The following is a 16,362-nucleotide window of genomic DNA, read 5'->3' on the forward strand; positions in this document are numbered from 1 at the left end:
ATTAAGGCATAATACGCCAATGGACATTCAGAAACCATGTACAAAACAAAACATCTTGTGCCCACCCCCAGAAAAACACATGAAAAGCAAAGAGACAGCGCACAACATCTGATACATGTATCCCTGAACTTGTCTAATGCAAAGCATGGAGCCCATTAACAGTAGAGGGCTTCGGCACATGAAATGACCTTTTATTGAAGAAACAGAACTGTACGACATGTCCTCAGCAGAACAAAAGACCCCGCTGGATGGGTAAATGGATTGACACTTGTTTCTCCTTGATTGGCCTGGATGCCCTGAATCACATGGAGCTTCAGGTTCAAACAAATTGCGAGATGTTTAACATGATGTTTAGGCATCTCTAATGGAACTTAATGAAACAACTTATCCAAAAAGATAACTGAAGTAACGAGGTACATGTGCTTTTCGCCTTAGGGTTTCTCACAACACAACATTTTCTGATCGTAAATATTCAACATAAAGAAACGATCCATCTCTTGTTATATATTAAAAAGACCTTCACTCTAATACTCATTTAAAAAAATATATGTTATATAATCTTATACACACATGCAGAATACGTAAAAAGCAAAGAACCAATCAACTTTCAACCAAACAAGCCAACAGCAAAGAGCACTCCGAGCAGCGTTGGGGTCCAGTGTAGAAGGTTTCCACAGCATCCGGTGACATTCAAAGACGTCATGAGGGGGGAGGAGGGTTAATGGAGGTTGTTACCGGTTCTAATTTTAAACAGCAGAGAGCCAAAAAACCATGAGCATGAGAGAGGGGAGGATAAAAGAGAGTGGGGGGACCTAAAGGAGCAAAAAGTAGGTAAAAAGGGATGCTGGGAAGGGAGGGGTGAGGGTGCAATGTTAAGGTAGCAGCAGATGCAGGAAGACAAACAAAGACATGTGAGAAACAAGACATTGAACCCTGGCTGTGCTGCATCTGAGACAAGACGATTACATGCAATTACATACACAAAAACAGGTTAATATCCTACTGACAGCCAAAACGTTTTCGAAACATGATTTGTAATACAGCTCTGGGGCTGGCTGTGTTGCCACAAGAACAAATGGATTCGAATAATGCCACACAAATTGTTTGTTTAAGCGGATACTTTTAATTGACGCCATGTTACCAATCGCAGTACGTATCTGAAATTTACAAATGAAAATAAGTAAAACATTTAGGACAAGAGAAACAATGTAGAAGTCTCTTCCAGAAGCTACTGGTTACATTGGCAGCTCTGTTTTTAGGCAACATCCTTAAAGATATGTAACCACTGGTTTAGTGCAGGGTATATGCTTATACGAAGTATGTCCACATCTTTTTAGATGGCATGGGGTATACCCACTTCTAAATATTAATTTCATAATGAACATTAACCGAAATTTGCACACATAAAAAAAAGACGTCATGTTGTTTCAATCACTTACACACTGCCTCTGAAACTTCGTCCGTCGTAAAAAAAATTCGGATCATGTTTTTCTCATCCGTAGCAGGCATTTTGAGAGATGTTTTGACATCAGAGCAAGACAAGTGAACACCAAAATCAAGAATAGCGTCTGACAAGTTGATCCACATCGTCTCACAGCACAAAGTGTGACAAAGAAAGTAAGGAATACAAAGAGACGAAATATAAAGACGAAAAGTGCTGTGATTGTCAGCTATGGTAGTCCACACTCAAAATGTGACCTCTGATTGAACACATCCCAGTGTAGTGAACGCACACGTGCACACGTGCACACACACACACACACACACACACACAGAGCAGCTGGACAGCGGCATCAAGCCATCGTTTAGCCTTGCTCAAGTTTGCTAAACGATAGCTTGATGCTATTCATCCATTCACAGTGAATAGTGCTAACGTTATGAAGACTTTATTTTGTATTGTTTTGTATCACATAACAAAAAAAAACACATACGAAAATTACGAAATACAGTGTGCAAAGACCTTTATGCTGAGGACAGAGTCAAGCAGCAGTAACAAAACCAGCCTTTTTTGAAGTGAACTAATTATGTGACTGTTTATATCACAGGGTGTTCAACTTCACCCTTAGTTGAGCCGCTTTAAAAAACAAAAACAAATGGACGTACATTAAAAAAATATATCCACATCTCCAGGCACCTTGTCCTGTCTGAATGCAGCTTAAAGGGACACTTCACCCATTTGCACAAAGCTTTGTATAGTTAGAACCCCAGTCATGTTTTTGAATGGTCGTGCTTCATTTCCTCAGTTGCCACTGAGACAGGAGAAATACAGATTTCAGTGTTGCCCTTCCTTCTTTCAATGATGTAAAAATCATAATTTTGCATCATTGAAAGAAGGAAGTCCAATATCTTTGTTGAGGGAGTGAGACTACAAACACCCCTTTTCTCGGTCAAATAGGCACAAAATTCGAAATGTATGTTACATGTCGACTACAAATATGACGCCCTTTCAATAAAGATTCATGTTTATACGGGTGAAATGCTCCTTTAAGCTTGTGCTATTGAATGTGCACGTCCGGTATGGGATACCCGCGAGTTGTCATACATGGAACACAGCACTGCGCTTCATGTCCAGTATGCGACCTCCTCAAGCAGTGGTCTTCAGTATTTTTTTCATGAGAGACACACTGATAGGTCATAGTCAATAGGAGAGCTTATTTTACCACAAAGTATTAAAAGTTACATCCAGTTATAAATATCATTTTTTAGTCTGCTTATCAATTTGTCGTCCCTGAACCTACAAGATGCAATGCAATAAATACAAATCATTCTTTATCATTTACCAGTCAAATTTGTAACTGAGACGAGGATTTCTCTTAATGACAAAAAAAGAATTTCCTTAAGCTAAGCATTCTTTATTATATTGTGCAGTGCCCTCCGAACCACTAGGGGGCCACCTTTCTCTTAATTTTATGCGGCACTACACAAAATGATTGGCGAGTGGCATTGCGAGAGCAATAACAAGGAGTCTGATCTCGCGGTACTTTGATGTCATATGAAAAACGCTCTTGAACATGCAGTTGAACACGCTTATCGACATGCGTCTTGATATAATAGGTATGGTTTTCCTCACATTTTAGCGTCCAGAGAAGAATAAACAGAAAAGCGCATGCCTGCATAATCATATCACTATTTTATTACAGCCATCCGAGCCACAAATTAACTCTTTCGCCGCCATTGACGAGATATCTCGTCAATCAAGAGATAACGCTTCCCTGCCAATGACGAGATTTTCCGTCTTTCCGCAATACCGCTATTATCCACCAGGTGGCAGTATTATCCACCCTTCCGCAACTTTTTAAACTCGGAAGTATTACCCTATTGCAAGTGGCTGCATGTCCGTGCCTGTTTTAAAGATCGCTCTGAATGGGAACTCTATGAAAAGTCCGTCAAATAAAATTTTATTATCTCTGCTTTTTGCTTAAAATGTGGTGTTTTTGCAGAAACCTACCCATATTCAAAAGCTGATTACAAAAGAACCACTGAAGGTAGGATGAAACGTTTTTTTTTTTTTTTTTTGAAAGCAGAGGGTCTGTTCTTTCATTTTGTATATTGTATGTTTATATATTTAAAGAACATTTTCTGGAAGGCATTAAACTTTGGTGAAAATAATGAAAAACGCTGGCTGACAACTTTTAAAAAAACGCTGGAGGTGAAAGAGTTAAAGCTTGCCAAACCACGCAATGAGTAACACTGTCCTAAAGGTTCCTAAAAGAATCATCTTTCTTACCTTTTTATAGTCTGAAGAACCTTTTACCACAATAAAGAAAGGTTCTGTGGATGTTAAAGGCCATGACTTTTAAATACTGTATTAATAATTGATGTGATGCATTTTGGGATTGCCATTTCCATATAATGCTGTTTTACAGTTGTCCAAAACAAGGTGTTTTAGGAGGCACAATTAAAATGTATCGAAGAATGTCTACGTCTTTGTCTTTAAACCATGCCCCTTATAGACATCTCACATAATAAGTAACCTTATGTTACGTATTCCTTGCTACTTCAGAAAATGAATCAAATTTAAAGAACCGAGAAAACAAATTTTTGAGTGCTCGTACAGAATTCAATATGACAGAACAAAGAGACTCTCTTTGCTTTCATCATCTTAAGTCACAAAAGAAAAAGCAAGACAAGACAGGAAAAAAGCATCTTCTCCGGTTCACATTTCTGGATGATAAGCATTGAGCAATTGATAAATGTTATTCCTTTGCAGTCCACGTTGTCTTGAATGAAATCAGACTCATCTGATTTTTTTCAAGGGTAGCCAAAGTGAAACTGAAAAAGGCAACCACAACTCCCTAAAGGCGAAGTGTGTAATTTCTGTGCCGCTTGCGTCACCAAACAGAATTGCAATAACAACAGGTCCGTGCGAAACCCCCAGCACTGATTAAGCCAATGCTTGTGAGTCAACGCTCTGTACAACCAAAAGAGAAATTACACACTTAACCTTTCAAATCAGCAACACCATCAATTTCAAACAATGCGCAGACATTTTTTTCAAATACTTCTTCGTGTGGCTCAAGAAAAAATCTGTTTTTGCATTTCTGTGCAGACATACAGCTAAACAGATGGGAGACAGCTATGCTCATATTTCTGATATCTGTGTAATCAGGCTAGCTATATAATTTTATTCATTGGCATTATTTTACAAATGGCAGGGGACATGGAGTACTGTGTGAATACATGCATTTGAATTCTGGTGAGCACTGAGGAGGAACATTCAATCTAGGCTTATTCTTGTACATTGTAAAAGATAATAAGTAAGTTAAAACATTTACTTGGTGTATTAGGTGAATTCATTGGTGACGACTAGTCGAGTCTGAAGACGATATGAATAAGACGTTGCTTGAGCTGTATAAGTTCTGTTTCACCCGGTTATGAAGACCCTTAAGGATGCCAAGCTCTAAAGGGGATCCTCAGCATCAGCCATGACCGTAGACCTCATGGGGCTGTGATGGCCACTGGTGCCGGTCACAAGACACCCTTACTGCAACAGACACAAACACGCAGGAGTTAATGGAAATGAGACCGACACCATCTCTAGAACCAAGAAAACATGTGAAGTGTGCTTAGATGCTCAACCAAGGCTTTGTGAGAAAAAACTTCAAAAAACAAAAAAAACTGTGGATATAAAGTAATACGATTAATGTATATGTAATCTAGATCAAAACGTAAACAATTTCTGTTTCTTAATTTCCAGAATGCACCATCAAACCTGTGAGCATCACCTGAGGTAATGCTTAACCCAAAACCTGCTTACCCTGATCATGTCGGTTCCATACACTTCATAAGAGTTAGTTTAATCAACCTCTTTCTGGTACCAAGAGTTAATGTGCACACACAGGCAGTGTCGGAAATGGCAGGCAAGAGCTTGATTTTTTTGCGATGGAAATATGCAATTTGTGAATGCAGAACTTCTTATGCGGCTTTCACATAGGACGCGGTGTGCTGCACTATGAAACCCATTCATTTCAATGGCTTGCGCCGCGCGAGGGGGGTTTTTTGTTGCGTCGAGCAAAGTGCGAGCGCAGCTTGCACTCACGCCACGGTCAAAGTTCAAAATAGTTTAAGTTTTGCGCTGCGCTCTGTGACGATTACCCGCGCGGCCAATAGAAACGGGGCATCCAAACAAGCAAAATGTTTTAATGTTTTAAAAGTAACTTTCCCCAACACTGCACACGGGAAATACAAAGACATTTTCATTTTCAAACAAACCCGGGTATGTCACATAACCAGCTTTCTGGAATACCTCCCTGCACACCACAATAAATTAGCCAGGGTTTTCCGCAGCACTTTGCAGTTCGGGCGGCCCGCCTAAGCTAGGAAACCCAACCGACTTAACTAGGTCGTCCAAAAAAATAAAACATTTGCTGCACAAAAGGCCGTCAAGTGCATCTCGGAGAATAGCAGGGACACGCTTCACACCGCGAGCGGGCACGCGCGCCACACAGCCAAATGAGAGAGACGTGGTCCGTCACTGTCTGGAGGATAACTAGTAGCCAGTTGATAAAACATCTCGGAGAATAGCGCGGACGCGCTTCACACCGCGGAGCATGCACGCGTGCCACGCGGCCGAAGTGGTCCGCCAACTGTCTGGAGGATAGCCGGTTGATAAAATGCGCGTCCGTGAGAACTGTAAGTGGACTTATGTTTTTGGTTTATTTAAGCCTGTTATTGTATTAGTCTATAGTTATTGCAAATTTAAAGTAAGTTAGCTAGTGATTTTTGTTGTTTGAGCAACCTGCTAGCGTGCCTGTTGATTAGATATAAATGTTGAGCGCTCTTGCTCACTTTATTTATGTGCATTATTTACATGCTACAGCAGTTACACTCCTTAAGATAATGTAATTAATAGTGGGAAATAGTCTGTTTTTACAATCTTAGTGCTATCTATCATCGTTCGCCAGATGTTCTACAAATCTGCTTCCGCTCAGCGCAGCGCCGTTCTAAAAAAATATCGAACACATTGTGTTCTATGAGTATATGCACACAGGCGCCGCCAGGTGGCGCCTGTCTGCGCCGCCCAGCTGTGACTCAGGAAGTTGCTCAAATCCCTGTCGCGCCACACAGCGCGACATAGTTTAACATTAAATAACATCCTATTTGTTCCAAATCATTAATGATTAACATTGGCTGCTAACGTATATTTTGCATTTTGAAGTAGACGCTATCTGACGAAGCTCACGCTATTTAATGTGCAATTCCGGTTTACAATACCTTCGAGTTGTCCTAGACGCGACTCGACGCGGCACCACACTGAGCTGCGCGGCCGGTGTGCGATCCCCTTTAGTTTCACTTTTTCATGCAGCTATTTTGTTAGAGGTATCTGTTAAAAACATTTAATTAATAATCTAGTATGTGCTGATTTTCTGTCATAGTTTCTTCAAAATTAAGTTTTATTTGAGTGTTTTAAATAAAAATATTTTCATTTTCATCAAGTTGCGTACACCCCGCCCCGCCCCTTTGATTGCTACGCCCCCGGGCACACCCACCCGCCAACCTTACCACCTTAACTATCAAATTTTCTGCAGGAAACCCTGTTAGTTAACCGTATCGAGGGTTTTTTCAGTCTCAACCATGACTGTATATTTTATGATGGCACTGTTTAAACAGCCACAAAACAATTTATAGCGTACATAAATCAGTATTGCATTGCTGATAAATCTCATACATTCTCTCAATCATGTCACAGGTAATTGAGTCATCACCATTTCATTGTTAGTGAATCAAAGCTCCTGCTAACTCATGGTAACCTGAAGTCATGAAGATCTAGCAAACACCCTGTGTTCAGCTCTAAGCAAAACCAAAATCAGCTCGTATGTCTACGGTCTCGTCGCTGAATATTAACAGATCTTGTAAAGTCATTAATGTCAGCGCCAGAAAGTTATTACGTTTCGCTTGTAAGGGGGTTGTATGGTTGCCACTTCCAAAACAGATCCACAGGCCTATTAATGGATGACTCACGCAGCCTGTATATCACTAGAGACGCACTACAATACCCACGCAGCCTAGCAGCAACTGATTACGCAGCGGACTAGCACATTACCCACGCTGCCTTATGATTTTACCATCAGCCCTGCCCGGAGCAAAGAAGAAAGAGGATCTGGACCGTCTAGTTTAAAGGAATACTTCACTATATTAATTGAATTTACTAAGCTGATCAGTTTGGTTACATGAATATGTGACAGATTGATGGCTAAATAAATATGAACCGTTTTCTATCACAAATGTATCGCTTTGCTTCAGAAGACATATATTAACCCACTGGATTCATTTGGGTTAATTTAATGATGAATGTTTGTGCTATCTAGTGCATTAAAGATAACATGAAAACATTTTAATATCAAATTATTTGTTTGTGTCATATACATATGGGATTAAATAACGGTTACGAAAAAAAATTGGTGAACTGTGCCTAATTGTTAAAAAAAATATAGGTCCATACTTTCGAGGTCTGCCCTATATTTTGATGTAATGTATAGTATTCAGAGCACATTTTAATATTATCACCCATGCACTGTTATGCAATTGCATAACATCTTTAGACAGCAGGTATAACAACTCCAAGACGTCTATTTGGAAAGTTGGTGGCGCACATCATCAGGGCACTTGCCAGACATTTGTAAGTAAGTTTCTTGAATCGTGGGTAAACTGGCAACCTTGCACTAAAGTCCAGGCCTGGCATGCACAGGGACAATATCCTCTGGCCTCACCTGCTGGTCAACTCATGCAACTGCAGCTGGAAATAATATACACGAGGGGTCCAATCCTGACTTTTGTCCTGCAGAGTTTAGATCCAACCCTAGTCAAACACACCCAACTGTAATTTTCACGTTATCCCGATGAGCTGGTTCAGGTGTGGAAAGTATGGAAGTTAAAACAAACATTTGTATCACTTAGCATACACCTATATTCTGTCTGTGTACTTCTCAAACAGGTTGCCAAATCATAACGCTTAATTAATATCTGAATGAACAAACAACCTTGTTATTAGTTTATTAGTTTTAGTCATGTACGATATCTTAAAGTAATCTGTTTTGCTTTGGCAGTCGGAGTAAATTGAACTTATGCCAGAACTTTATTTTGTTTGTAAGTTGATGACAAGTTTTGCTGTATATTTTAATTCAAAAAATCTAGTTATTAAAATTTCCTTATACTATATTTATATAGTTTGAGTTTTTTTTATCTTGCTCATAAGATCTGTGCAAATAAACAAAAGGACCTTCAGATAGGTTTATCCATGGTATTTTTGGTCCAAGCCGGTACTGACTTGTCCCATGGCCTTGTGGGGCGTTTACATGCTCGTAACTCTCCGGCAAGCCCGGTATTGACTTGAGCAGGCTGAAGCTGGTCTTTAAGCTCCATCAGTAATTTAATGAAAGAAGTGAAAGTACTTCCTGTCCAAATCTTTGTCACTCCTCTCTCTCTTTCCACACTTAGATTAGCTGTTAGGCTCCGTGCCAAAGCAGTGATCAGCAATTTATGCTTGTATAAAGAATGGGACATTTCAAGAGTTCAACACTCTTGTACAAAAGTTTAAAATGTACCACACACTAATTAAATTATTTATTTTAATATATGTCTTTTGTCTTGCCTGGCACTATTTGCAAGAGGATGCATATAAAGGTTAAAATGTGGCTACTAGCTTTACGTTTCATTATGTACTGCACTGCTGGTTGAAATGACATGAAATCAAGCTTAAATTAACTTACAACTCAAGAGCTTACAGTAACATACAGCGAAATAAAGTATATGTTGTAAAAACGAGAATAATCGTATGAAATTATTAAAAATCTTTAACCACTTCTGATTTAGCATGTTGCCACACCCCACATCATTCCCCCATGGGACGGACAAGCAGACACGGTGTGCATGCGGGCAACGGGTGCGAGTGCTCACCTGGGAGACAAAAATCCTTACATCATCCCCTTGAGATCAAAGATGCCTGTTTGACTTATAGGAATAGTTACCCAAAAATCATTTACTCATCCTCATGTTGTATGAGAAACTTTATTTTGTTGAACACAAAAGAAGATATTTTGATAAATGATGGTAAGCACACAGTTTACGCAGTATTCATTGACTTCCATAGTATTTGTTTTTTTCCTACTATGGAAGTGACATCAACTGTGTGTTTATAATTATTTATCATAGTATCTTCTTTTGTGTTCAACAGAGTACTCCGCAAAAAACATCACTTTTGTGGAACAGATCAACGCACTGATGTGGACATGTATAAATCAGACAGCCTTTATAGCACAACAAATTTCTGTATTGGGTCTAAATACGAACAAGGCTGCACAATAAGATACAAAACCACCTGCATCTCGGCAGTAAAACATTTGAGGTCTATATAATTTATTATTCCTTTTTTTTATAACAGGCACACACACCTAGGTAAGGTTACAGAGTCCTTGCCACTTTACAGCAGTCTAACTGAATGCTGAAATTGGTCATTAGCATGCAGCAGAAGCACGGCAAGCATGGCAGGCGCCCAGGAGGAAAGAGAGCGACTATGTCCTCCAGTAGACCTCTTGAATCCCAGCCTGCTGTATATCAGGACCCTGCATGGCTCACATCCACAAAGAGGACAAACTACTCCGACCATTGCTGCCTGACACAATTCACACATTTGAGGCTATTACAAATGTATCTTGTATCTGTAACTATTTGTTACAAATTAGATTTTGTATAGTTAATATCACAAAATTGCATATTTATCGGAATCGACTGACTTTGCAATATCACAATGCAAAATGTTCTGCATTCTCACATTTAACATTTTGACCCCATCGCAAATAAAACATTTTCCATTAACTGTAGCTGTTAAGTTCCCTAATATAGCACATTATTCCCCTAATAGCGTACTACATTTTGACAAAAACAATTGATTTTGGATTCACACGCAGTTCTGTTGAGCGAAATTCAGAGCATTACTAAAGCATTAAAATTAATTTGCATAGACTAATTAGACTATTGACCGCTGGCATTTTGTCTGGTCCACAATGCTGCTTGCTTATCCCAGCCAAGATTCACCTACGTAGACTGCAGTAATACAGAGGCCAAAAGAAAATGAAACTAAATGTGTGTGTGTGGGGGGTTTGAACGAGAAAAATAAACATGTTGAACAGAAACTTTAAAATACTCTAGAAATACACAAATGTACTCTATACTCAAGAAATCTCTATCTACTTACCTACCTGACATGCTTTCTTGAAAATTGGCTTTTTTTTCTCAGGCTCATATGTTTAGGTTCAATTCTTTTTCAGTGCACTTAAGAGGACTTTGTGTAAAAATCGATATGGCATTTAACGCATTCTGCCAACAAACTGGTATTTATAAATAGGCTGAGGTCTGGATTAAGCGGATTTGAAGTACAGAATAGTAGAAAGAATCTGATGAAGTTATCATGCATGCCGAGAGCAATCAGTCAATATCATCTCATTTTTGACAGAGGTTGCATTCAGTAGCATTTGCATCTAAGCTATATATGAATGGATTGGTTCCAAAACGCAATAAATCCATTTTGACTAATTTGGGTAAAAATGTGTTTTCTATACCAAGAAAGTGACAAGATGAAAACCACTATTTTCTGGTACAAACTTTCACATAGCATCTTTAGGTTATAATAACATTAAAAAATCTAATCCATAATTTGATTGTCAAATATTATAAAAACTGATTATTTCCGCAAAATGCAATAAAGTTTTTTTTTCAAAATGCTATAAATCTATTGAATCAATATATAAATGTGAATTTATCTTTGCCATGTTATATTCATTTAGCTGACTAGTGGTTTACACCAATTAAAAAATAAACATTAATGGCATTACTAAAACACTTATTTTGTCATATTAAGAACACTGTCATGCTGCTGTCATGCTTGGGACATCGTCGCTGATTTTTTTTGACAGCGATCGGCTGTAAAATGTTTTGGTCCTGCTTGATTTTTGTTGAATTCGAGTAAAATAATGGAAAGTTTTTCATAAGATTGCTGGCGTCAATGTGTTAGCATGACAGAAGCTTGATGCTGTCGGGAGAACAAGCAACACCCGGCATTTTTCCTTCGCCTCTCACGTAAATTATTCGATTTTGATGCCTTAAGTTTCTTTCCTGCCACAGAAAAACACCACAAGTTTATCAATGCCATCAAAAGTATTATTTTGTTTTTGTTTGTTTTTCAATCACGAAGCACAAAGTGGATGAGGAAAACTAGGTTTCTGTGTGTATTCAAAGCTCCGCCCTTAATGTTTACAATGCATGGAATGGTGCGCTGTGATTTGTTGAGTGGATTTATTGCATTCTGCAGAGAAGGAGGACTGGCGATTGGTGCGGTTTGGAAAAAAGGGAGAAAAGACGACAGAATAACATGCCGTATATTTTTTTCAGGTCATAAAAGCAGCTGGCATAGTATTTGTACATGAATTAGCAAAATGGACTTTATATGTAGCTATAGTAAATACCAACAAAGGACAGAGCATCTTCCCAAAAATGTCAAATTCCCAGCTACAAGGATCAACAGAAAAGCCTTAAAAAGATATTTCACCTAAAAATGAAAAATCTGTCATAATTTATTCCCCCTCATGTTGTTGTAAACCTGCATGAGTTTCTTTATGTTATAATAAATGATGGTAAGCACACAGTTGACGGTACCCACTCCCACTGACTTCCATAGTATTTGTTTTTTCTACAATTTAAGTCAATAGGTTACCTATGCGCTTCAATCATTTATCAAAATATCTTCAACAAAATAAAGAAACTTGTACAGGCTTACAACAACACGAGAATCAGGAAAGAATGACAAACTATTCTGTTACGTGAACTAAATCTATTTTCCAAATGATATACCTAAATAAAATGTCTATATATTTCTAAGCTTCCTCCATTTATGCCACCCTGGATGCCATGCATTTACAGACCCAATGCCATATCAGGTTTTTGTCCTGCTAAATCACAGTCTGCTTTCTGTTCCTTTGATGTGTTTAACACCAAATTACGTAAACTAAGAACTAGAATTTTGCAGCACCTCAAAAAACAACGCCTTCATTACGTACAGTAGCGCTTAACCATTTTTAGGGCCTGTAACATCTGCACAACAATAAAAAATTGCCACCTTACTTCATAAAATGCGTCATGACACGTAGAGGATACAGGACGTTGTTTAACTTCTGAAATTAATATTTTCCATGACTAAATCTGTCTTTTGCTCCCAAAATGTGAGATATACATCTCTAGAGATCCTGACAGGGAGTTGCTGGATGCCAGCTAGCTTTGTAAAACAGGGTACAGGTCATCCATTTAGCGTAGCCAAGGCAACATCTGTTTTCAACACATCAAAATACCTTCAGATTTCCACACTCCTACATTCCACACTCACCTACTGGCCCAGAGGGGTTACAGTCGTATTGTTAAGCGACTGAGGAGTCTGGTGTGGCTGTGGGTGGTGCCAAGGTTCGGATATTTTCGCCGTCATTCTACACCCATTGACTATTCATTATTAGTACTTACTGTGCCCTTCATATAGTGTGGAAAACAGACCACATTCTTCATTCCATTCTGACATAAAGATCAGGGTGTGAACATGGACATGTAAGTAAGTCAAAGAAAAGAAGTCGGGCAAGTTTTTACTATATATATATAAAATATATATATATTTTATATATATATATATATATATATATATATATATATATATATTTTTTATATATATATATATATATATATATTTTATATATATATATATATATATATATATATATATATATATATATATATATATATATATATATATAAAAAATATATATAAAATATATATAAAATATATATATATATATATATATATATATATATATATATATATATATATATATATATATATATATATATATATATATATATATATATAAAATATATATATATATATAAAATATATATATATATATATAACACAAATCTACTAATGTCCAGTACCAAAACAATCAAATCATTTGTTGAATGTTATGGTCGCGTGTCATTCGGCCCTTATAAAACAGAAATAGTACCCAGGTAGCAGCACTCATTTACAGTACAATTACCTTACACTTACTACATACATTTGCAACTCTGCGTCTTTGAAACAGTTCAAAGTCCAATCACCTGTCAGACCAGAGACAGCCAATCAAATACAACCACAAACACGCAGCTTAAAATAGACAAAACTATAACTTCATTGTAAATGATGATATGAGAATGTGCTTGCTACAGTACATAACTCTCATCCACATTATCTTTAAAGCAATAAAAGCACGAAAGGAAGAAAATCATTTTGTTTTTGTTGCACTGTTACTCTGCTGTGACTAACACTGGTTTCAGTATTTGTCAAAATCCCAAATTTACGTGCAAAATACTAGCAGCACGTACCCAGGACTATGGCACAATATGACATTATTAGAATACTGAGAACATATTTAGTTTCATTTTCTGACATGTACACAGAAAGACACTTTTAGATTAGTCCAGACCTAGGTAGTGTTTTACAAAAACATTACTGGTGTGCATTTTGTGAGAAAACAATGACACCTGATATATGTTAAGATACTTCAGTGCAAGATGCTATACAGGCATTTTTACTGTAGTTTTCTGTAGAATCACAATGATGAATGTTTTTGCCGTATCACCACAACAATTAGCATTACAAACCTAGTTAGTAAACCTAACCTACCATTACTAATCTATGATACACCCAACACATAGCCCAATAATGACATAATTGTTTCACCTTTTATTCACACAAATCGTAACAAATGAGACACATCCATCACATCAATATAGGTGCATGAGTGATAGACCAACCTATTTTTGGGACTGCTCAAGTCACGATGAGTTAATAAAGGGAAATTATTAGATTATGGTATTATAAATGACGTCACGTATGTATGTACATATATGGATGTGTCTTGCATGTAGCAGTCTCGTGTGTTTGGGCAAAACTGTAATTGGCTAATGCCAATAATGACAATCTTTAACGTACGTTTACACCAAAACACACAACAATCTGCAGTTTTCAAAATCTACATGAACACATTTGCTATGACGTGACCTTTTATTTTTCAAACGTTGCATGGCATTAGTTAAAATGTAACAAACTAATTGCACGAAATTGTCATTCTTTGGAGACGTCATTGCGTAATAAAAAGACAGACAGTCGTATTTAACCCTCCAATTCAGGTGGACATCTTCACTGCCATACTGGAGTTCATCTAACTGTACAAACTGTTCAGACATGACACGCGAGTCACTAAAAAAAACACATTTAAACCCATCCCGTCCGGTGATTCCCACTGGCTACGATCGCCTCCGTTCCGAAAGCAATGGCGATAGTGAACAGTAACGTCAGAAACTCGAACTAAACCACAAAAACTCTTGATGTTTGTTTAAGGCAAATCGGCCGTCCAGGGTGCGAAACTATCAATATGCAAAAGGTGTAAAACTGCGTAAATGCGGTACTGTATCATAATGTGCTACCCTGCGGCTAAAATCGCTGCCAGTCGGTGTGTGTCAAACCCAGGAGGAATAAGACAGAAAATAAACCATCACTCGTAGGCGATTCAAATGCTTTCTACTTTACCTGATACTTCTTGTCGTTTCGCACACCGCGCCCCGTCACGCTCCGTCTTATCTCAGCCCGCGTCGGACACTTTATCACTTTTGCGAGGCTATTTTTCGCTTCTTTTCACGAAAAGTGCCAATTTTCCTGTCTCAACTCTCTTTCCTCCATATTTGCAGATTCTCCACCAACAACAACATTAATGACGCGCTCTCGAGGTCACGTGATCACGTTGATTCTAAAAATAGCACGAGACCAGTGGGTACTTGGCGTGCGACACGACTGATTAGAACCCGCAGAGCGCGGGTCTCTTGGGCCTCGTGGCTGGCGATTTGAATAAAGCTCTACCTTATGGTGATGTGCTCGGAGCATTAGGAGTTGCTAAAAGCACAACCTTAGTTTGCCGAAGTGAATAATGTGAGAAAGATCTGGACAGGACTGGTTTGGGGGGAACTGCGCCCTCTTTCTGTGGGTTCTAAAATAGCGTGATGCGTAGGGAGAATGTAGTGGGCGAGGGAGGATGTGTGTGTGTGTGTCTGTGTGCGTCCTTCACTCACAACATTTTCTCATTAAATATCCTGTAAGATAATGAATCTCCAAAACAATATTTAAAGGCCCCCACAATAATAATTTCTACACCATAAAATATTCTAGAGCTTTGCATCAATGGAAATGTGTATTTTCATTATAAAAATACCCAATATATTTGAAATATTTTTTAGGTCTTAAAGGGATAGTTCACCCAAAAATTTAAATTATGTAATTATTTACTCATCCTCATGTTGTTCTTGACCTGTCTCAATTTCTTTTTTCTGATAAACACAAAAGAAGATATTTTGAGAAATGATGGTAAACACACAGCATATAGTGTCCATTGACTTCCATAGTAGGAAAAAAAATTGTAAGTATTGTGATAAATGATGAAGAAAATATTTGCGTAAATGATGGAAAGCACACAGTTGACAGTACCCATTCAATTCCATCATATTTTCCATTTTTTATTCCTACTATGGAAGTCAATGGCCACTATATGCTGTGTGTTTACCATCATTTCTCAAAATATCTTCTTTTGTGTTCATCAGCAAAAATAAATTCATACAGATTTAAAACAACATGAGGATGAGTAAAGGACAAAAATTATATTTTTGGGTGAACTATCCCTTTAATGTCCCTTGGTTGGGAAACACTGCTAAGTGATTGGATGCAAATGCCCAAACAAAGCAGTAATCAGTGACAAATGAAATAGGCCAGTCCTTTTCAATCTAAATATATATTTGGAC

At 37.9% G+C, this 16,362-nt stretch overlaps 1 protein-coding gene across 2 annotated transcripts in view; it reads right to left on the minus strand.

Moving 5' to 3' along the window:
- Positions 1–15,474, minus strand: part of hdac5 (histone deacetylase 5) — a 74,681-nt gene extending 59,207 nt beyond the window's left edge. Inside the window, exons 1-2 of one of the 2 annotated variants that reach the window (XM_065277776.2) lie at positions 15,104–15,474; positions 4,776–4,984 (exon numbers count right to left, since the gene is read on the minus strand). In XM_065277776.2, the coding sequence (XP_065133848.2) occupies positions 4,776–4,797 (22 nt within the window). In that variant the 5' untranslated portion in view covers positions 4,798–4,984; positions 15,104–15,474. The remainder of the gene's footprint in view (positions 1–4,775; positions 4,985–15,103) is intronic. The other variant, XM_065277777.2, reaches the window with a different exon arrangement.
- Positions 15,475–16,362: the final 888 nt, after the last annotated feature.

Source organism: Paramisgurnus dabryanus, chromosome 3 (assembly GCF_030506205.2).
Source record: "Paramisgurnus dabryanus chromosome 3, PD_genome_1.1, whole genome shotgun sequence".
Classification (NCBI taxonomy): Eukaryota; Metazoa; Chordata; class Actinopteri; order Cypriniformes; family Cobitidae; genus Paramisgurnus; species Paramisgurnus dabryanus.